The sequence below is a fragment of the Barbus barbus genome (genome assembly GCF_936440315.1).
Source record: "Barbus barbus genome assembly, chromosome: 28".
NCBI lineage: Eukaryota > Metazoa > Chordata > Actinopteri > Cypriniformes > Cyprinidae > Barbus > Barbus barbus.
Genome location: NC_136756.1, coordinates 7,018,251 through 7,042,805, shown reverse-complemented (window position 1 = coordinate 7,042,805; position 24,555 = coordinate 7,018,251). Strand labels below are relative to the sequence as shown.

At 37.1% G+C, this 24,555-nt stretch overlaps 1 protein-coding gene across 1 annotated transcript in view; it reads right to left on the bottom strand.

Annotated features, from left to right (window-relative positions):
* The window catches only part of LOC306848255 (bone morphogenetic protein 1-like), a 67,041-nt gene that overhangs the window by 11,970 nt on the left and 30,516 nt on the right, over positions 1-24,555 (bottom strand). Inside the window, exons 5-14 of the mRNA XM_079382698.1 lie at positions 24,343-24,521; positions 22,182-22,287; positions 11,079-11,203; positions 8,651-8,766; positions 4,033-4,135; positions 3,826-3,942; positions 3,159-3,304; positions 2,332-2,527; positions 1,927-2,052; positions 966-1,126 (exon numbers count right to left, since the gene is read on the bottom strand). Of these exons, the coding sequence (XP_079238824.1) occupies positions 966-1,126; positions 1,927-2,052; positions 2,332-2,527; positions 3,159-3,304; positions 3,826-3,942; positions 4,033-4,135; positions 8,651-8,766; positions 11,079-11,203; positions 22,182-22,287; positions 24,343-24,521 (1,375 nt within the window). The remainder of the gene's footprint in view (positions 1-965; positions 1,127-1,926; positions 2,053-2,331; positions 2,528-3,158; positions 3,305-3,825; positions 3,943-4,032; positions 4,136-8,650; positions 8,767-11,078; positions 11,204-22,181; positions 22,288-24,342; positions 24,522-24,555) is intronic.

Genomic DNA, 24,555 nt, shown 5'->3' with positions numbered 1-24,555 from the left:
ACAGTAATGCGCTTACAATGGAAGTCTATGGGGCAAGACATTCAAGAGGGCTTAAAAGCATGAATGGGTGGCTTGTAGTTTAAAAGAAGCACTTATATGCATTCTTATACTGTGTTATTTAAGCACATAAATCATGTTTTTAATGGTGGGGCAGCTATTTTAAGTGGATGAATATCTGGTTAAACGTTACCACCGCAACTCCTGTGGATGGAGTTTGCTCCATGTAAACAGATAGTTACATAATGTTTCTGGTATCCTTTCGCATACTATGCAAAAGTTATTTTTGTGCAGGTTCGTGCCCTATAGACTTTCAATGTAAATCCATTATTGCAAACAGATTTGTTTTTGTGGTCATAATTACTTTCTGTGGTAATTGGCAACATGTCACTGATGCAGAACCTGTATGAACCCAAATCATTCCTAGCTTTAATTTATCCAGCAATTATATATTAATGCTAAAGCTATAAAATGCTCAAAAATCATACAGCTGCTTTAAACACGTTTTAATGTGTCGTCTAATTTAGAGGACTAATAGCTATTTAAAAAATCCCAGCCTGAGCCAACAGCCTCATTTTCTCTCTCAAAATCACTCTTCTTGTTTAGCACTAATGTAATGACTTTGCTGTTATATTAAAGCTATATAACCGGCTTCTATTGAAGTTTGTGAAATTTCAAATAATAAAGTATAAAAAGACAGGCTGGAAGCCAGATGGTAACTCTTTAACAGGATAGACATGCACAAAGCCAGAAAACTACCCTTCATCTTAACCAACAGATCATAAGTGCATTCGTCATGTGAGCTGCACTGGGCAAAACTGCCGTAAGCTATCAACAATGAACAAGTGAGAAAACATGAAGGCAATTTGGAGAAGTCAGTCCCTAAGGCCCTGTGGTGATTCACACCAATCGAGCTGAAATGAACCAGACAAACCCACCCCACGCTGAGGCAAAAACCTAGTGCTCACATCGTTCCCCTCCGTCTCGAAGACGTCGAAGAGCAGCGTGATGCGGTACTGCGTGGGCGCCACCAGCTGCCAGATGCAGTTCTTGTTGGGCGGATACTCTTTGGGCCAGCCTGGACTGGTGATGGACCCATTAAGCTTGGTGATGAAACCACCACAGGCAGCTGAGAAAAAGACAACAGGAAAGAACTGTAAGACAAATAATACGAATGCATTATTGAGAAATACTTCAGCTCCTCAGTTCACACATTTCTTGAAATGATCTGATTCCCAAGCCTTAAATTTTGAATTCAACAACACTACGAAAACGGACCTTGTTTTTAATTTTATAATTACAACAATTTTCATCAGGATTTTGATCATTATGGTAATTTGCATGCAGAGCATCTTGGTCTTTGAGATGATCAGCAAGTCTTTGTCAAGAACCACTGTACAATCAGATAACATAAAAGCCTATCATTTACTTCTTAAGAGGGAAAAAATACACATGTTCTTAAGAATATTTTAGAACTTCTTAAGAATTTTTCAGGAATTGAACTTTAGTTTCTTGGAAAATTCTTAACTCCTTTTAAGAAGATTTTTGTGAACTTGACCTATGATCTTTAAAAACTTTCTTTGGCCTAAAACGTGCCATAACTAGCGTTATTTGTTTGTATACTGTAAGACAAATCCATATAAAAATGGAAAACGTACTGGTCATTTTCTGCCTGGACATTATCTCTAAATTATGGACATTATGCCTAAAATGCAATGCATAATTTAAAATACGGGTAAAACACATGAAAAATGAATACGGAAAATTCCTTTATATTACCATTTATATTACTTTATATTAGAATATTGGGCTCTACTTTGACAGACTTTTCTGAGAGTGTACAGCTTCCCCTCGATGCTGCCATGCCGCCATAAACAGTTTATATATGGCACTGGCCCGTATACAGCACTGAACTGTTCACATACTAACCCTCGCAGCTCCGTTTGTCTGCCGCCAGTTCGTACCCAGGGTCACAGGCACACTTGTAACTACCGAGCGTGTTGACACAGCGCTGCTCACAGCGACCGTTGTCGGGTCTGGAGCACTCGTCCATTTCTGCAACAACAAGAACATCAGCACTTGAGTTAACAGTACCTTAAAGGAGTGATGCTAATCTTTTAGGAGCTATTTAATGCTCATATATTATCAGGGATTCTCTTTTTCTTTCCTTAAATTTTTCATTATGTTGGTTGTTGGTTATTGGCCAAATATTTTATTTGCATTCCTTAATTTCAAAAATGTTGAGCTATAATGTTAAATTCTGAACTATAACGCCAATCATCACTCCTATACAATTTCCAAGGTGAAACCATAAAGCAAAAACATACACCTCACCTTTGAAGAAATTAGCAGCAAATCCAGCCTTGTTGACAGAACCGTCAGACACAAACTTCATCCAGAGCTGGTTGGAACTGGATTTAATATCGTCGGGTTTGTCATAACCACAGAATCTGCCCAACAGGGGGCTGCTTTCAGAGTTCCCATCTCGAACCTCCAGGTAGTCGTACGCACAGTTATCGTGCCTCTCGATCTTGGATTGAAAAGAGGAAAGATAATGGAGAAAAAGGAAATGGAAAAAGTAAATTTAAACCTGAAAGACCTGAAATGCATTTCTTTTCTTTCAATGCAAGACATGCCATTAACATTTGATAGCAACCAGCTGTGACCGTAACCAACCTTTTCATCAAGGTCTAGAACATCTTAAAAAAATCAAGTGGAAAACATGCTGAATGTTTTCCCCCTTTTCTTTTACAGATCCGCAACATCTCTTCGTTCCAAAGACAAAGATCATGGGGAGTTTTGGGTTTATTTACACCAGCTGGTTAGAGACAATCTAAACCAAACCCAGAGCCAATGCAATGACACGACAAAATCAGAGTCAGCCAGACGAATGACACAAGCACTAAATTAAAGTGATTTAAAAAAAACCTCAGCATTTAAGCATACTCAGTTTATATAACCAAAGAATGGTATGATTTAAGGGTCTTCCTTTTACATTTTAACAATCCCTCGTCTGCTAGTATTTTTTTTCAGTCCTATTAATGTTTATTTCTAGATATACACTGTCTTTTCTTGTTTAGGACACACTCTATCAATATAAAAGTGTATAAGCAATTAATTACATGCTTATAATGCAATAATGACAACTTTTTTAATCATACCTCAAACGACTGGAAGGTAAGGCCTACATGGTATCCCTGAGCCACAGCGATCTTCCACACACAAACTTTGTTAGGTCTGTAGTCGTCTGGGTAGTTCGGAGACTGAATTTGACCATTGTCTTTCTTCACCTCCCCACCGCAAATAGCTGCAAGATAAAAGATTACATTGCAAACATGACAGTAAAGCATGGCAATTACTTCTGGAGGAACTACTGGAAATGGATATTGTTAGGTGTTCACTTAATGGAGACTCAGTAATTCAGTAGTTCAGCTATGGATGGATTTAGGTCTGTGGGGCAAAACACTTATTACGAACAAATTTGAAAGTGTTTTCTGTTGACATGCTATTTTGAGCACTCTGGATTTGCCCTAGACCGTAGCCATGAAATTACTGCTGTGTTTTGGGCTAATTTTGCTCACAACCTCTTGCAGCTCTATCGACATAAAACGTAAGGCAAGTAAGAAACTGCTATTGCAAATTATTAAATATAAGAAGGTTTACATGAAAATGTCAATGGTATGAGCTAAAGGCACAATTTTTTTGAGACTGTATGTACATACTTATGTACACACAAGCACTATAGTGCTTATTCATAATTTTTTTCAATGCCCACTAGCACTTGTTTTATAATATTTGATAGTTGTTGATTTGGTTGAATGCTGGTACCTTCGTAAACAGCAGAGAAGCCCTTTCCCACCCAATTGCTGCTGCTGCGAAACTCAATCCAAAGGCGACTGTCTGTAGAGATGATCGGCTCCGGTAATTTATCCCCACAAAATCGACCTGCATACAGAGGTACAAACAAATTACTCAACACTAATTAAGCTTCACTTTGACTTGTTCATATTGTTCTTTTGAAATGTCAGGTGTTACCTTTCAGTGGTGCTTTCCTCCAATATCCATCTCTGATCTCCACATGATCATACCAGCACAAATGACTCCGGTATAAATCCATAGATGTAAAGTTCAGAATGATCTTAGGGAAGAAATTGTAGTGAATTGTTACTGAAGGAAAGTTGGAAATCTGTGAAAGTCTTAACAACTGTGCAAATGCAATGATTCTAAGCAGGATTTCGATTCAGAAATCCTCATTTTAGACAATCTAACTTGGTAGTTTACACTCTGTGGAAATAGTTATGTCAGATTAATTAAGAAGTCTTTTTTAATCAATTTCTTTTTTACAATTTAAACCATTTTGCAGAGTATAAATTACTCCACTGTAACAAGGATGTTTGTTTTAGAAGCCTCTAAAATCGTATTGAGGATGAAGATTCGGCGCGGCTGCCCCCCTCGGGTCTCACGGCCACCGCTGAATCGGACTGGAGGCGTGCACACCTCCCAGTCCCGAGCCCTCGCGGTGAGATGAACGGAAGTCACAGCGCAGTCCCTTGGGAAGGCGATGTCCACACACTTGTGGTCGACAAAGTACACTTTCAAGTACACTCGGCTATGCGATTCAGTTCGCCAGGCGACCTCCCAAGCTAAGCGGCACTCTCGAGACTTTGGTGGCAGTCTGAGACGCACTTGTCTTGTGCGAGGAGATTGCTGTCCTCCTGGCAAGGATGCAATCGAGCCGGTCCCTCCAGCCGAGATGAGGCAGGAGTTTTACAGCCCTTACTTCATCGTGCCCAAGAAAGGCGGTGGCCTTCGACCAATCCTGGATCCACGAGTCTTGAATCGGGCCCTGCACAAGCTCCCGTTCAAGATGTTGACGCAGAAGCACATTATCAAGTGCATCCAGCCCCGGGGTTGGTTTCCAACGATCGACCTGTAGGACGCTTACTTTCATGTCTCGATCCTTCTTCGACAAAGTACACTTTCAAGTACACTCGGCTATGCGATTCAGTTCGTCAGGCAACCTCCCAAGCTAAGCGCCGCTCTCGAGACTTTGGTGGCAGTCTGAGACGCACTTGTCTTGTGCGAGGAGATTGCTGTCCTCCTGGCAAGGATGCAAATCGAGCCGGTCCCTCCAGCCGAGATGAGGTAGGGGTTTCACAGCCCTTACTTCATCGTGCCCAAGAAAGGCGGTGGCCTTCGACCAATCCTGGATCCGCGAGTCTTGAATCGGGCTCTGCACAAGCTCCCGTTCAAGATGCTGACGCAGAAGCACATTATCAAGTGCATCCAGCCCCGGGGTTGGTTTGCAGCGATCAACCTGTAGGACGCTTACTTTCATGTCTCGATCCTTCCTCGACACAGACCGTTCCTATGGTTCGCGTTCGAGAGGCGGGCATGGCAGTACAGGGTCCTCCCCTTCGGGCTCTCCCGGTCCCCCCGTGTCTTTACGTAAGTCACGGAGGGCGCCCTTGTCCCGTTACGGGAAGTGGACGTCAGGATCCTCAATTATCTCGACGACTGGCTCATCCTGGCCCGGTCGCTAGAACAGTTGTGCGGTCACAGGGACCTGGTGCTCCGGCACCTCAGCCAGTTGGGGCTTCGGGTCAACTGGGAAAAGAGCAAGCTCTCCACTATGCAGAGAATCTCTTTTCTCGGTGTGGAGTTAGGCTCTGTGAGTATGACGGCACGCCTCACGGACAAGCGCCCAATCAGTGCTGAACTGCCTGAGTTCCTTCAGAGGCAGGACGGTGGTTCTGCTCAAACAGTTTCAGAGGCTCCTGGGGCATATGGCATCCGCAGCCGTAGTCACGCCGCTTGGGTTGCTTCATATGAGACCACTTCAGCACTGGTTACACTCACGAGTCCCGAGATGGGCGCGGCGCCACGGTACACATCGTGTGACCATCACGCAATCGTGTCACCACTCTTTCAGCCCTGGACGGACCTTGCTTTTCTACGGGCCGGGGTGCCTCCAGCACGGGCTGGGGCGCTACATGCAATGGGCAGGCAGCCTCGCGGCTCTGGACAGGGCCTTGACTGCTTTGGCACATCAACTGCCTAGAGCTGCTGGCAGTGCATCTGGCCTTGAGGCAGTTCCGGCCACTGCTGTTAGGCAAGCATGTGTTGGTCCGTACAGACAACACTGCGGCTGTTTCGTACATCAACCGTCAGGGAGGTCTACGATCACGCCGCATGTCACAGCTCGCCCGCCATCTCCTCCACTGGAGTCAGACACAGCTCAAATCGCTGCGCGCCGTCCATATTCTGCGGGAGCTTAATCGTGCAGCCGACGCGCTCTCACAACAGCTCACGTTCCCCGGAGAATGGGGACTCCATCCCGAGACGACCCGGCTGATTTGGAGTCGATTTGGGGAAGCTCAGGTAGACCTGTTTGCTTCCCACGAGTCCTCCCACTGCCAGCTGGTGGAATTTCTCCAGCACCCCCGGCAGTCAGTCTGGGCGGAGCAGTCTGACGCCAGGCCCAGTACTGGTGTTAGCTTGCCCGGGTCTCCGGTCAGCCCCTGGACTGGGCTAGGTGTCCATATGGCTTGATTCCCTTCGGGTAATCCCATATGTGTATTCTTCCATGGTAAGGTTTCCCTCTCGGTAAACCAGTGTCTTCCCTTTGACAGAGTACTCTGTCAGGCTCTGCTGGCAGCCCTCCTCCCTATGCTTAGGTAGGATCTGCCTCTGAGTCCCATTTCGTATGTAGAACTGCCCCAGGCCTGGGTCAGTCCATATCAGTGTCTCCACATGTTACCTCCCTTCGGGCAGGATGTGGCCTCCGTAGCACCCTTCTCCGGAAGGCTCGCTTCCCCGTTGTTACTGCCAAGCTTTAACAACATATAGGAAAGACTTGAAGAAATCTTTCGTTGAAGGTCGAAATCCCTTCTAAATTCTGTGGTGAAAGGAACAGCGGCTTGGCTGTCTCCAGCAGCGATGTACTCACCTGTGGTCCCTGCGGGTACCAAGGTCACCGAATTTGCGCTGGGGCGATGGGAAGGTTACGACCTTTGCATGGCATTTGTCTGTCACGTGCTTGCTTGTCAACATTTGCAATGCCATAAGGTTGTGACGGGGTTCAGGTTGTGGCGCTTTCCATAGACCCCTAATGTCGTCACGACATAACTCGTAGTGACCGACAGATAGGGAACGTCTTGGTTACGTACGTAACCATCGTTCCCTGATGGAGGGAACGGAGACGTTATGTCCCCATGCCACAATCTTGAATCATCGCTGGTTGCCAGGGACACGTTCTCGGCTCCTCAGCGGAAAACCTGATGAGTGGATGCACCTGTCGCCCTTTTATACCCGTATGCACGGGGAGTGGCTCAAGTACGCAAAATCCACTAGCCAATTTCATTGGCGTTTTCTCTTATCAGAGGTGATCGGGGCTCCCAGGTAAATCCCCTAATGTCGTCACGAGATAACGTCTCTGTTCCCTCCATCAGGGAACGAGGGTTACGTACGTAACCAAAACGTTACTCTTTATGGAAAGTAATGGATTATAAGATTACATTACTCCATAAAATGTAACCAATTGCATTACTTAGTTACTCTTTATGGAAAGTAATGCATTAAAGTATTCTGTTACAGAATAACCAATTATGTTACTTAGTTACTCTTTATGGAAAGTAATGCATTATAGTATTGCGTTACTCCATAAAAAGTAGCCAACTGCATTACTTTGTTACACTTTATATAAAGTAATGCATTACAGTACTGCATTACTCCATAAAAGAGTAACCAATTATGTTACTTAGTTACTCTTTATAGAAAGTAATGCATTACAGTATTGCATTACTGCATAAAAGAGTAACCAATTATGTTACTTAGTTACTCTTTATGAAAAGTAATGCATTATAGTATTGTGTATCTCCATAAAAATTTAACCGATTGCATTACTTAGTTACCCTTTATGGAAAGTAATGCACGTCTACATTAATTACGTTACTTTTGTGTTTCCTTTTGTCACCTTGGCTAGGTTTGCTTATTTGTTTTTCACAAACAAGAAAGTTATATTGTTGGCAACTGTAAACTGTAAAGCCCCTTTCACATCAAAAGTAAAATGAATAAGCCTTAGCTCCTCACTCCCAATTCCTCTCAACACAGGGACAGGAGAGCTGTCAGTGAATAAATGGAAAAACAAAGTAACTAATGTTACGTATTTGAAAAAGCAACTCCGATATTTCATTGTAAATTAAAAACTAATGTGTTACTTTACTAGTTACTTGAAAAAGTAAACTTATTACATAACTCGCGTTACTTTGTGTTATACCCAACACTGTTTATTTGCAAATTCTTTACTATGAATTGTGCAATTCACTAGCAATTTCTGAGTAAAATGGTTTTAAATGTTACTTTTTTCACTGTAATCTGAAACTGTGAAATGTGGTAATGTATGTGAAAAAATAGTTGAAAAATGGTTTGTGGGAATCTCTGTGAACAGATTTCAGTAATGACTCAGTAATGGTTTTCTAAACTGATTCACTGAAAACAACTGTGAGGACAAACCGAATTACCAAAATGAACTGCACTTCCCAACTCTATGTGGGACCAATATCACAATTTACTCAATTCCAAAAAACTGTCCACAGGCCTAAAAACGTCTCTGACAGCAGCCAATCAGAGTGATTCACTAGCGCTTCTTCACCTTTTCTCCTGGTGTGACTGAAATTCTCCATATGCAGTGCATATATGCTGAATAACCATTGGGAAAACCAGGTGAAGAGAAGTTTCCACTACTCTCCTGCAAACTGTCTCCACATCCTAAGAAAGACAGAAAGAAAGAAAGAAAGGTCATGAGGTGTCAGTGTTCAAGAAGAGTTAACATGTGAACAGTTCATTACACATAAACAAGATGCGATCAGTTACACAACGGTCCACAGGGACAGTACGCTGCCTGTATATAAAACATTGTTGCGTGTCACAGAACGCAACAAAAACAAAAGACCACAAAAAAGTCTGGATTGTCTTTCACAGTGTTTGCCTTGAGCACTTTCATGTTATGAAGCACATCTGCTTCTAATGTTACACACCTGCCTGATATTCACAGCAAAGAGCAAGAGAAGGAAATAAAACTGATGCAAAATTCTAATTAAAAGAGTTTTAATTTATATGGTGCTGTGTGCAATTAAAATGAAACTGTTCACAGGCAGCATACTGTATTAAATGTGCTGGGTAATTAAACGCTCTGGTGGTCACTATGGAAATACACATGGCAAACCAGCATTGCTTCATTAAAATGTCAAAACTTCAGCAGTTTCGTAACATATTCATAAAACATAACATATGTAATGGATAATGTACAGCCTGCTTTATGCTGGAGTCCTGATTACCCTTTCAGCTCATTATTTTGTGATAATGCACTGATGATTGTACATTATCCTGCTTATCACACAACTACTAACTGACTAAATAAATATAGACATGAAACATTAGTTTGATTTAGTATAATTCTATCTAAAAAAAGACAAAACAACACAAAGTAAAATAAAATAAAACATCAAATAATAAAATCATATATAAATAATAATAGAACTCGCATAAATTACAAAAAATCAAATAAAATCAAATAAAATAATAATGTTTTGACATGAACCTTCTTCACAATAAAAAGAGGCACTACAGCACCACACATTCAGGATTAGATGATCACCATATAAAATAAAATGAAACATTAAAAAATGAAATATTATAGAAAATAAGAATGATACTTACAATACAGACAATAAAATAAAATACAGCTTTAAAAAATAAAATAATATATAAAATACTAATGACACTTACAATACTGACAATAAAATAAAGATTTCAATAAAAATAAAATAAAATAATTGATATGGACATTCAGGCATGCATATGGACATAGCGACTATACAACACCAAACATATAAGACTAGAAAAATAAAAGTTGTGGTGTTGTGTTCATGACATGTACCCAAAGTACAAAATTTTTATTTTCCCTACTTTTATTTAATTGTGAATGATTTTTTATGATCTTAAATTTGACAAAACCACATCTAAGACATTTTAAGAGCTTTTAAGTACCACTGGTTTGGACGAATTTGCTTGAAGGTTTACACTCATTCACTCACTGGTAGTGTGTGAAAGTTAGAAAAATTAAAAATGTCTTGACCCCCTTGTACTGTGTTTAGTTGCTGTCTCCTAGAAAGCAAGCATTCTGTCCTCTGTTTTATCAGGGAAAGAAGACAAATTACAAACGTCCTGTGCTTTATCAGTGTTTACTCTGCCTTCCCGAGACCATCGCCAAGATACCACACCACAGCAATTGTGGATGCCATGTTATTTCCAGACAACATAATCTCAGTGTCCCACCCAAGACATGAAATGGGGGCAAATGATGTCTGGTTTTCTATAAAAATATCTAATATTTATATCCTTATATATTTAAAATCTGAGGATTTTGCTTATGTATGTACTGTATGTATATATAGTGTTGGGTGTAATGCATTACTAAGCTGCAATTTAATTACTTTTCTCTTGAAAAAGTAAAGTAAGGGACTACTCTTAATTTCTCAGTAATTTAATTACAGTTACTTCTGATGTAAGTGAATTAATCATAGACTAGAAAAATTCTATACAAAAAAATAGTGAATTTAACATCAAAATATGACAACTAATATTAAAATGTATCATTTTAATGTACCCTTTTCCCTTTAAAAACTTTGGTCAGTTCAAGAATAATTTAGGCAATTTTATATTATTTATTTGAAAGAATTATAAGATCATTTTCATGTCTATCCTTGTATTGTTCTATTGTTAAATATATGTATTTATTTATTTAGGTGTTTTTTTTTACTGGAAAACAAGACAAAACACTGACTGAGATTTTAGTTTTTGCGTGATTTTGCTGTCCAGACCTGAATACTTGTGATGTTTGCAGTCAGACATGTTTTCATGATGTGCTTACAGTTTCCAATGACCCAGATTTTCTATCTTCACCATCTTTTACTCTTGTTGAGTCTGACAGGAGCTTCTCCTTATTTATACAGAAGGATGATGATGTAACACTTTAGCATTCTGCAATTCTGTACAGTTTATATGTGTAATTTTCTTACTTGGACACTTGTAAAGTTTGCGTGCCTGTGCGATGTCTCCTTTGCTCAGTCTGGTCCTCTGACCGATGGGCGGCCGAACTCCGTTCACATCATATCGTGGCAGAATGGTGTCCAAAAATATCCCTCTGTCAGGAAAAAAGACATCACTTCAATCAAAATGAACAGCCACATAAAGACAAATCTGTCTTGTTATTTTAATCCCTAGTCACTATCTCTTGCTTCCTGGAATGTCCAGCAAAACTCTCCACTCCCACAAACAGAAACATGGGTACTATAAACACAAATGTTATCTCACACTTTAAGATACTGCAGTGGTAAGTTTCAGCAGATGTACAGAATGTGGCGGTTAGGACTCGACAGGCTGTAAAGTCATTTGTGGAGCAGACAACAATCCGAAGGGAATTCAAGCCAAGCCGTGTTATCCGTGAAAGCAGTCATGGAAGCTGCGGTCTGTGGCTCGCCTGCTCTTCTTTTTTAGTTTTCTGTGTAACACTATATGCAATGTTGAGTATACTTTGAGAGCTCTGCCTTGGTCTGCAAAAATGTCATGACTCAGATTCAGCTTTTGCATGTATTATTTTAGTCCAGCTCTACAGGTGCTGTAATCCGACAGTGATTTATAAAGCAAAAATGATCCATATGTATACAACTGCTAGTGTATATGGGGGGTGTTGGGTAAGTTACTCTAAAAAATTTATTCATTCTTAGCTACTAATTTCATCTTCAATGTAATTATATTAAAGTAGTAAATACTCTCTCAAAGTATTATTACTAATTACTGAATCCCATATCAACCTCAACCAGTTTAACAATACAAGAATAAATATTGAACCTCCTCTTTTAATTCAAATAAGTAATATAAAATTGTATAAAATATTCTAGAACCTACCAAAGTATTTAAAGAGAGAAGGTTACATAAAAATATATACATTTTAAAATTAGTTGCATATCTTCAGTGTAATTAGATTTTTAGATTATTGTAGTTATATTTTAATTAGACTTTTTTTAAGTGTTTTTTTCCCTAGCTAACTATCAAGTTTATGGATTTTGCATGTCTTTTCTGAGGTAATTAATGTTACATGACATTGTTTTCAAGCATTATTGTTTACAAGTGATTACATGAGACATGATGTATTTCAGTTAGATGTTCTGTTTCTTTCAGCATGTTTTTTATGTTTATTCATGTTTATTTGGTGCTATAACTAGTAGTCAAGCAGAAGAGATGATCGGTTCACATTTTGATTGAACTGAAGCTGCTACAGCGATATTTTTCTAGCTAACTATCGAGTATATGGACTTTGCACGTCTTTCCTGAGGTAATTGATGTTACATGATAACATTGTTTACAAACATTATTGTTTACAAGTGATTACATGAGACATGATACATTTCAGTAAGATGTTCTGTTTCTTTCATCATGTTTTTTATGTTTATTCATGTTTATTTGGTGCTATAACTAGTAGTCAATTTGAAGAGATGATCGGTTCACATGTCGATCTGTCACTCCATATTAAAAAGCATCAAAACCATATTTACTGTTTGTATTTTGTGATAAAACTGACAGAATTTGAAAGCTGAGATTTTGTTTCATATTAAAAGCACAAAGATTATTGTGATTATTGGATGGCAGGTGTGTTGCAAATAATGTTTATTGAAGATCACGCAACAGAAAACAGCACAGACTAAAAGATCAATCTTGAGATTTAAGAAGCCATATCAATATCAATTAAAACTGAGAAACTGACATTGTTAATCTAGCACTACCATCCGCACAGCTGACAGGTTTATTTGTGGTAGTTTATTCAAGCTGGGTCACGAAATAGATGCTGACAAAGTCAAAACACGCCATCGGAGAAACAAAATACTGTTTTCAGTGACACAGCTCACATGTTTACATGTTGTAGCTTATTCACAATGTGAACACAAAATAGACAACTGAGTCTGACACAGTTTAAGTGCTAATAGAAGCACCAATTAAACACCGCTGTTTCTGGGCAATTATTTCAGTCAATGAAAGACAAAAATGACAATATCAGTTTTCTGTAAAAGTGAAGACATTAAAACATGCGTTCAGAACTTATGATTATTTTTGTGTAATAATGTTCCAACATTCTGAAATATCCACACAGTAACAGAGGTATTATGATATTACATGATTCTTCTTTAGCTGGTTTAAGGACCAAGAGACAGAAAGACAATATCGTGACAATGCTAGTTTACTTTAGTTACTAACATTTGTCTCAGGTGATTCGATCATATGTCTGATCGAATCACGAATATGTCTCAAACGAGTCTGTGACCACAAATGTTTCAGGTATATTTGTAGCCTTTTCAAAACATGTCCAAAATGACTTGGCTTGTTTTGTTTTAGATTACTTGTTATGCATCATTATGCACATTCACATTCACATTACAAATCTGTTGCGGAACCGGCCTGGACCACCTCTGAATGTGGTTTAAGGGAGCAGATCACCAAAATGTTCCAACCCTGGAAGCGTACAACTGTTACATCAGACCAATCAACAGGAGTCTGGATGATGATGACTCAAAGCATAATAAAAACCCCACAGGTCTGATGGCTCCATAGCACCGACAGAAAAACAATGACCTTTCCTGGGACAGTCACTAAATCCGGCAGACCTGAGACAGAGAGTGACCACTAAACTGTCAGCCGAAACATGACCTGAATTCATGTTCTACTTGGCAACCTCACACGGCACAATAACCTGATTGGCTGCTCCAGGCCTGATGCTTCCTTAAAAGTCATGACATCATGTGGTTTTAAGTAAGCTATAAACAAAAGAAATGTCGAGTAATATGAAACAGATTTATGCTTTCCAACACATCCCGTTCTCCATTCCTACTAGCTCAGGCTGAAATAAATGTTTGCTCAGTTCAGCAAAGAGTGATTCAGTATCAAAAACCTGTCTGTTTTCTCGCCCTTCTTTTCATACTTTGACACTCTTTGCTAGTTTATCGTCAAGCTTTTCACTCGACGGTGGCTAACGAGGGTCTGCTCATTTGTTTGTTCCCATGGGAACCTTCCAGTCAACAGCAGGCATGTTCAAATAAGGAAGGATGGAGCTAAACTACAAGCTTTAAATGAGACGAGAGAAATCAGCAGAGAAATGCAAACCACACTTCAAATCAATAAACAGCGCAGTGATTTAAATATGCACTGTCTTCAGGTTCAAATCAGAAAAATCAAAGACTCTTACAGCTACAAGAGACAGCCTAATTTCAGTTAAAAGATAAAAACCACCAGTTCTGTGAATCTCATGAAAGCTTTTAAGATGAATTCCAGGTCATACTCAATCGAAAAAGTACAACATTTTATTTTTTTATATAAAATACCAATTTAAATTTTTTTTAATACCTATTTTTATTTTTAATAATAATTATTATAATAATTATTATTGTTATTATTATTGTTGTTGTTGTTGTTGCTGTTTATAGCGGTTTCTGCTAAATATTTTATTATTTATTATTGCCAAAACTTTGGTGTATCACTACTATAAAAATGTAGGTTTTGGCATAATGTACATATAGAACTTACATTGTATTTTATATTTGCATAAATATAATAATATTCCCATATTCACTGTAGTAAAAATAATTGTGTGTAAAATGTAAATAATTAAATAATTTATCTTTAGGCATATAAATACACAAACAACAAAAAAAAACAATAACATATTTTTCATAATTGTTATAATTAGAAATAGTAATACAATTCATTTATAACAATACAATTTTCCTTATTGTTGTTTTTTTACAATAACAATTAAGCATATTTTCCTCTACAAATTTGCATCTCTGAAATGCAAATAAAAAAACTAAATAAAATCTAATTTTAATTATTGTAATGCAACAATAAAGGCAAATGAAAATAAAATATTTAGGCCTATTTAATATTATAATAAAAAAAAATCACTATATATTTAGTATGTAATACAATACGTATATTACAGTAATATAAGAGAATCACTTAAAAGTCAATCGCTTAAAAGTATTGCATTACTGTGACAAACTTGAAAATACACTGTAAGTGATAAGTTCACTTAACTTAAAAAAATTGAAGAAACCCGTTGCCTTTATAATAATAAAAATAAAAAAAAATTAAGTGAACTTGACAATTCACTTAACTTGTATATATTTGTTTATTATTATTTACTTAATTTTAAGGCAACAGGTTTCCTCAATTTCTTAAAATAAAATGTTATTTATTTAAAATATTATTTTTTCTTTTGATTTTGTGGTGAAATGTGACCTAGGGATGTTTTTGTAAGTCTCAGCCTTATTGTGGGCCTGTGAGTACAGGGCTGAACAGTAGATGTGTGGGCTGGTGTCATCTCACACTGAAGACATACTGCAAGCTCTTTATTTGCTTTTGGCTCAACTTGCCAGTACCAGTTTGAAGAAGAAAAAGCTCTGCGAGCAGGGTGGGTGGAACGGGGGCCAGGAGACAAAGGAGGAGGTCGGAAAACATGCCCCAGACAAAAAGCTAGGAGGCTCACCCGCTTCTCCGAGAGAAAGGTTTGAAGAAAAAAAAACCTGAGGGGAGGCCATGAAATCCTCCCGATACAAGTGCAATCAAAGAGCCTGTCTTCCCACGGAGATTTACAGTACGAGTACTCTTCAAACACAGCAGGGACGATGGGAAAAAAAGACAACAGGACAGTGGACAAACACTGACTGTTAGCTTCTCTCAAGCTGCTGCGAGCTCTCTGATGTCCTGCTTACAAAGGCAAGACGCATAAATCCATCTGCCTCACCTTTTCATTTCTGGGTAAAAACATCTGAGGGTCAAGAGAGGAGGAATATATGATAAACTCTGAGAATCTAGTAATCATTTAATAATCATGGGTGGCTCTGAAATGAGAGGAAGCCCTGGATGAGTTCACCATGTCTATATCTGCTCTGCTATACTTAACTCTGGAACTGAGTTTTCCAGCACACTCCCAGAAGACGGTTTACAGACACGGAAACCAGTCCTTTAGAGTCCTTACTAACAAATAAATACAACTTCCATCCTTACTTTACCTCTCACACACATACCTGGAATACGTAAGGCATTACTAAAAACTGATACCCCAGATTTCCTCTCTTTACTCTGAAATGGCTTGTTTCAGTTCTATGTCTATAATAGTACAATTTCTTTTAAATATAAGAATCTATAATTATTAGGATTAAAAATACACTGAAATAAAATGGTGTGCAAGATATTATAAGACCAAGCAGATAGAGGGGTAAAAATATGCACAAATAATACTAATAATGCAAATAATATAAATACACTAACATTAATGAAAATAAACTATTAAAAGGTTATTTATAACACAATTAATGTGCTATAAAGCACTTTCAAAGCATATTTCTTTATAGAACCTTATAAAAAGGATTCTATTTAGCAGCAAGAAATATTTATTTAGATTTTGTTTTTTGTAATACTTGCTCCAATAATCCTTGTTTTATTTGCAACTTCAAAAAGTAATTATTACAGTGCATAAAGAGGAACTAGCAGGAGTTTGATTGAGCTTTTGTTTGTGATTGTGAGTTCTTAAGTGATTATGCAAAAGCAGAGCTGATGGCTCTAATGTGTCTATCAAAGCACATTATCTGCTAAATTTCCCCCGCGGGATCAATGACATTTCTCCTCTAATTCTCTCCATCTATTTATGTTAAGCTAAATGAAAACATTGCATGCCTTGATGACAGGCTCCTTCAGTTAAAAGTTAAAATCCAGTTAAAATAGGGTGTTTTCTCTTAGGAGGTAATAAAATAAAATTAAATAAAATTAAATAAAATAAAATAAAATAAAATAAAATAAAATAAAATAAAATAAAATAAAATAAAATAAAATAAAATAAAAATCCAAAAAGCAACACAGCAAAATATAAAGTTACATAAATATGTTCTTTAATATATTATTGTAGTTTATCAAGCAATAAATAAATAAATGCCCCTTGTTTTTAATAAATAATATAGTTATATATAAGGTCAATTTTATGTGTTGTGCCTAATAATCTGGAAACTGTGTAAACAAAAACTGGAGCATGAATTTACATTTGAAAATATAAAACCTCACTCAAACAGACACATGCAGAGAGAGATTTTCACCTCACCACACTGCAACTCAGGTTTTATCAAGAAAATCCCTATTCTTCCTAGAACCCTACAGCTATGAACAAACTGCAGTTTGTTTATGAAAAAAAAAAGGGATATGGATGCCAAAACAGAATAGGAGAGCACGAGAGGGGGAAAAGGAGAACAAAAGGAGAGGAAACAGATGGTTCTCATATAGACGTGTGTTTGCGTGTGCCTCGGCTCATGTTACGCTCGCTCTGGGGGAATGTTGCCTGTAGACTGTCAAAACTAGTCAGGAAAAACTTTTGATAAATACATGAAATGGGAATAACATTCTACAATCATATCAGCAAAGCCTTTTGAGGACGATCCAAATGTTCCTGTAAAGGAAGATGGAAACATCTCGATCTCCAGATAACATTTCTTTTCCTCGTATATAGCATGCTGTTGTGTTTCTTCAAGATTAAATGTACACTCTAAAAAATGCTGGGTTAAATACAACCCAGTGCTGGGTAAATATTGGACAGAACACATGATGGGTTGTTTGCAACCAACAATTGGGTTAAATGTTTAACCCAACCTTCTGGGCAGTAACCCAACCGCTGGGTCTAAACAACCCAATCGCAGGGTTTGTCCATATTTTACCCAGCGCTGGGTTGTATTTAACCCAGCATTTTTTTAGAATGTAGGCTGAAACCAAAATTCAATTTACACAAACACTACAGTTCAAAAGTCTCTTCTGCTTACCAAGGTTGCATTTATTTGACCAAAAATACAGTAATATTGTGAAATATTATTTCAGCTTAAAATAACTGTTATCTATGTGAATATATTTTAAAATGTAATTTATTCCTGAGATGCAAAGCTGAATTTTCAGCATCATTACAGTCTTCAGGGTCACATGATCCTTCAGAAATCATTCTAATATACTGATTTGCTGCTCAAGAAACATTTATTATCACCAAGAATGAAAAAACGCTGTGCTGCTAGAATATTCAGTGTAAAATGTCTTTACTTTTGATCAATTTAATTCATCCTTCCTGAATAATAAAATAAAATAAAATAAAATAAAAATTTAATTAAATTTAATTTAATTTAATTTAATTTAATTTAATTTAATTTAATTTAATTTAATTTAATTTAATTTAATTTAATTTAAAAAAGTAGCAGTCTTAAATTATACTTATATTATGTATATTATACTGATATATTAAGTATTATATTAAATAATACTTAAATAATCATTAGTACAATAAAAAAAAAAAAAGTGTTTAATTTAATTTGGGTTAGTTTTCGGTTGGATTTTGCCATAGCTGAGCACTGACTTGCTTAAAATAATATCGAAAAAGCCAATTCCAAAAACAACAGATTGTTGCAAAAAGACACAATGAAAGTGTCTCAAACTGTGTTTAGCATAAAGCTAGCCAGTTTTTCCTGCTCAAATCCAGAGCCACGGAGATAACACCGTACACTTTGCTAAATGACAGGATAACCGTGTGGTTTCACAGACGTCATCAACGGAAAATAATTGTTTTAGTGTGTGTGTGTGTGAGTATGTGTTCATCTGAGGATGAAAAAAGAGGTCAGTCAGTCCACTGGGGCACAGAGATGAGAAAACCATTGCATTAGTGTCTTTTAGGCAAATAAATGCCACATGAACAACATCATGATACAGTTAAATGTTTTAAGATGAATATAGAGCACATTTGCTCCTGTCATATAAGAAGAGAACTGCTTCAGTGGCAGTGATAACTGCACAAACTGTGCTTATCTTTTCTGTTATCTGTCTATATTTGTGCTGCTGCTGTCAAACTAAACTTCTGCTATGAGGGTCAAAGCTAAAGTCACCCTCAAAGACCCTACATGTGTGTATATATATATATATATACACGCATATAAATAAATGCAGTCTTGGTGAGCAGAAGAGACTCAAAAAAATTATTTTAATTATTTTATATTAGAAAAACAATTAGATCTATAGTTTCAAATCTGACCAAACACAAACTTGCATTACAGTTACTCTGATCCAAAATCCTATCATGAGGCATGAGGAGAATCAGGAAGTTCATTAAATGAATCTGACACTGAGACATCAGATAGATGATGTCCAAACCAAGCCTTTCCACACACATGGAAACCGACCTGCTCCGACTGCTCTGTGAACAACTGACAGGCACTGAGAAGCACAATAGCGGCGTTGTGAAAGCTCAGCAGAAAGAGTGTAAGAGGAGAGAGATGCTCAGATAGCCGTCCTGCCTCAGAACTGCTGATGCCTCGCTCAGAGGTCACCCTGAGAATAATGAGAAGAATCACGGAGAGACTGCGCCGAATATAGCATCATTCAGCATAAAATACTGCAAAGAGGAATTAGAGGTCGACCGATTTTACCGATACCGATATCTAGGTTGGACCACACTGACCGATATCAATTAATCCACCAATAGTTTTTAAAATTGATACTAAAATAGTGCTTTACTATTTAAAAAAAAAAAGACTACTGAACCACACTTTATTCTAAATGAATAAAATATTAATATATTTTTTTATATTGATAATTAAAGTTTATAGTATTAAATAATGTTAACAGAAGAAACTTTAACATGCAATTCAAACAGTGGCCTAAAACGGTTTATTTAATCACCAAACAGGCAAAACTTCACTTCAAAAATGAACAAAGTGGCATAGATGAGTTTGAAGTTTGGAGTTTAAAAAAACAGCAAACGGAAAGAGAAAGTGGGATCTATATTATAGCAAATAGGTAGTATTTGATTATAGCTCTTTAAATGAAGCATACTTTATTAGAGCCACAGAAAGACAAGCGTTTCACTAAAAAAAGGAAACAACACACAATTTTACAGCCCAGGGTGAAGTCATTATTTACATTAACAGCGATAAATATAATTAAATTTATATCCCAGACAGCAACCTAGTGTTGGCCCAGATCCGGTCCACATCTGGCCCGTGTGAAATCCATGCGGGCCAGATGTGGGCCGGATCTGGGCCAACACTGCTTGCTGTCTGGGATGTTAATAGCGCTCTGTGGTGCGGCAGGATTTATTTCCGCGTCTGAAGTGTCCCGCTCTGTTCAGCACGCAGCCTCACTTGTCAAAACAAACAACAAGTGTCAGTGATTTCCACCTCTAGAGGCTGCTCTCGCTCTGTATAATGACAGTGGACCCTTCTCAGCCGCTCCAGCAATGGACACGGAAAACTATTGGCAGGGATTTTTGCCTATAGTAGTGCCCATTATTCTGCAAAACCGATACATCGGTTGGCCTCTAAGAGGAATCCTCATCAAAAACAAGCAACAATCAAACAATGTGAATAACTGAGCTGTTTGAATCATTACTATTACAAGAATAAAGGACAAAATTCCTCAAATGCATTTTTTTTTTTACATTTGCAAAACAGCGAGACTGGATGCAACCATCAGAGACATCCGTCTCATATGTTTATGAAGAACAATAATTAAAGAGGAATGAACTGGAATACAAAAACACTTTCTTAGTGAACCTGCACATAAACAATACATATTTTCTTAAAGGAACAGTTCACCTAAAATTGAAAATCATTTTGATGTATATTTTTCCTCATTGTTCCAATCCTGTATGCTATTAGTTTTTGCTTGGAACACAAAGTAGAAAGTTTTGAAAATCTGTTACGCAGCTTTTGTCATATGATGACAATTATGTTCCTGAGCTCATATGATGGAACAGACTGAAATTGAATTTATGAAACGCTTATAATATTGCTTCACGCTGAAGCTCATGTCTAGTCCTACTCCAGATCCTCTTCTGAACTGTTATATTATTGCTATATGTGACCCTGGACCACAAAACCAGTCTTAAGTCGCTGGGGTATATTTGTAGCAATAGCCAACAATACATTGTATGGGTCAAAATTATTGATTTTTCTTTTATGCCAAAAATTATTAGGATATTAAGTAAAGATCATGTTCCATGAAGATATTTTGTAAAGTTCCTACCGTAAATATATCAAAACTTCATTTTTGATTAGTAATATGCATTGCTAAGAACTTCATTTGGACAACTTTAAAGGCGATTTTCTCAATATTTAGATTTTTTTGCACCCTCAGATTCCAGATTTTCAAATAGTTGTATCTCAGCCAAATATTGTCCTATCCTAACAAACCATATATCAATAAAATGGAGCTTATTTATTCAGCTTTCAGATGATGTATAAATCTCAATTTCGAAAAATTGACCCTTATGACTGGTTTTGTGGTCCAGGGTCACATATTATTACTGTTATATTGCAAGAGTTGCATAAATACTCTTCAAAAGCCATTTTTATATTTCATAAACATAGAAGAATATAGGTTTAGAACAAGGATGGGGAAATAATGACTGATTTTTAATTCAATTTTTTTATTAATAATAATATTTTTCCTTCAATGCAAGATTTTGGTCTGTTTTATTATCTGTCAGTTTAATATTTGCTAAGTGTAAGTGATGGTGTTTGCATTTAATTGTGTATATTTATGTATAAAATGTCTGCATGTAAATTATAATGTATATAATATATACTTGCAAGGTGTGATCATTTACTTATATATTTTTACAATTAAATAAAATGATAAAATTATACATTTTAAATAAATAAGTATATCATGTGTGTGTGTGTGTGTGTGTGTACTTTTTGTGTGTTTATGCAACATTGTGGGGACCAAATGTCCCCACAAGGATAGTAAAACCTGACATTTTTGACATTGTGGGGACTGGCCTGCAGGAAAAAAAATATTAAAAATAGTAAATGATGTTTATCTGAAAGTGTAAGAATGCAAACAGGTTTTCTGTAGGGGGTAGGTTTAGGGTTAGGGGATAGAAAATATAATTTGGTCAGTATAAAAGTAATAGAAGTCTATGGAAAGTCCCCACAATTCACAGAAACAAACGTGTGTGTGTGTGTGTGTGTTTTATATTAATTATGATTAATTAATTATTTTGGTATACGGAGGGAAATTATAAAAAATATGACAATACTTGAGGTTCTTACCTGGAGAAAGTGTTTCTTGCATAGTGCATGATGCTGTCGAAGTCATAGACCTCTCCGAGTGAGTCCACCTCACCAGGCTCCATCTTCAGGAAGTTGTACTCCTGTCCTATGAGACGAAACCAAGAGTGAGACTCAGACAGGAAGTTATGTCAAGAGCCCATACTGATCATTCAACAAAACAGGCCGTCTGCTTTCACAAGATAGTTTTTCATCATTACATTTACTAATTAATTACTATTATAATTATTCTGTTCATTATGATATATTATACTTCAAATTTGTTATTATGTCAGAGAGTAAGTTCAGTAAATCAGAGCATTGTGTGTCCAGCATGCACTGGGAAAATTCCCCAAGTATTTCTGTGTGGTTCGCATGCCAACACCACAAATGCTCAAGCAGCACCTTTCCTGTTTGCTGCCACTAATTATTATGAAAGACTCTCAAATAACGTGCTTCGAAATATTTAATGTAATAAAAGGGCAAAGCACTGTTACAAATAATATTTTTATAGCCTCTATCATCAGTGAATTTTGAAAGTCGCAGACATTATTTATAAATATTCCTCTCTGCTGAGAATCATTCTGTGCCATATAATGAGTCTGTAATGAGCTCCATTTGCACAGATGTCTAACGACAGCCATTATTTCAGCATATCTTGTTCATTAATGCTGCCTAAAAACTGTGAAAAATGTCGGGCTCTTCATCAGACGGATCTCGGAGGCACAGCTGGTCGGGAGTCAAAATATGCCATGGTTGAGATATTTTGAGGCGCACAGGGGCTTTGCAAATATTTGGACAGTTAATTCACACTTAAAAGGCCTGAGCTTCACTGCATTGGATATAAAATACCATAAAACAAATGCCTTCTGCAAACAAGCGCTAGAGTTTCTCCAGTGTTTTGGTTTTCCCACAGGTGAAGAGAATAACTACCAACATGATCCACTAATGTTTCATAATCACAGAACATCATATTTGTGGTGTTGTGTGCATCATATAAAACGGAACCAAAAAATGTGAAATGTTTTGCTTTGAAAAGATAACACTTTACTTAAAACCTTTAAATGTAATGCATTATAAAAGTAGTTTTAATGCATTAATGCACCTTATAATGTATTCTATAATACTTGTAACCACAATATAATGCTTATCTGTTCATTGTTATACCTTTAAAACTTATATTATAAACCCATATTATAATGCATTTTAACTTTAGTTACAATTATTTCTGAAAAGATATAATGCATTACAACCTAGATTATGAACATAAATGCACTATGCATAAAGACGTTTAGTAAAGTGTTACCTTGAGGTTTAGTTCTTTAAAATAAATGTCATTTACTGTGATATTTTGCTGTCAAAAGCACTTTTTCTGTTTTCTTGTTGTTATTTATTCACCTTTATTGGTCCAAACCTGCAAATTATTATTATTTATTAATAATTTAATAATAAAGTTGACATTTTTAAAGAATTGTTACGCAGCTCTTGCCATATAATGACAGTAATAGTGACCAAGACAAAAAAGCACCAAAAAATCTAAATATAATATCTATGAACCTTGCTATATTCCTGAACTCACATGATGTAACCGACTGAAATTAATTAAACACTGATAATATTGCCCTAGTCCTAGTCCTGTTAATTTATTGCAAGAGTCGCATAAATATTCTTCAAAAGTTATAGTTATATTTCACAAGCATACAGGTTTGGAACGAGAGTGAGTAAATAATGAACTATTTGCTGTGATATTGTGTTATCAAAAGCACATTTATGAGTGTCTTAAGTGTCTATATGTTTGAGGCCACTGTATATTGATCATACTGTTGCAGCCAGCAGTCAGGGATCATGAGGTCTTAGGTAAAAGTAACAGATATTTTGCCCAGCATTGATCAGAAACGAGTGCAGCGGAGGATTTGTGCTGAGCTCAGCGGTCCAGAATTTGTTTTGTAAAGAGGGCCGTATCGTTCCAAGAAAATGCTGTAACAGCTGCTTCTGGGAAAACTGTCTTTTATGGTTGATGTTGGAGTGTTGACCTCACTTTTCTATGTATTATCATGATAGTTTTGAGTAAGCAATACATGTTATGCAATCTGCACGCAGAATCTTGAATACAGTCATTTCACACAGATGTGAGTGATATTCTGCTGCTGTTGTTTTTTCCTACCTGGCTGAATATTGTCCCGTATGATACTGACATGATCGTCTCTGTCGGGTCGCGTGTGCTCATGCCAGAATCCGATCACGTGACCAAGCTCATGCACCACAATCCCAAACTTATCACAGTTCTTCCCGATGGATATGGCCTGCGGACCCCCTCCTCTCCGGCCCACATACGAACAGCACCTGCAGACGATTATAACATCACAGATCATATTAA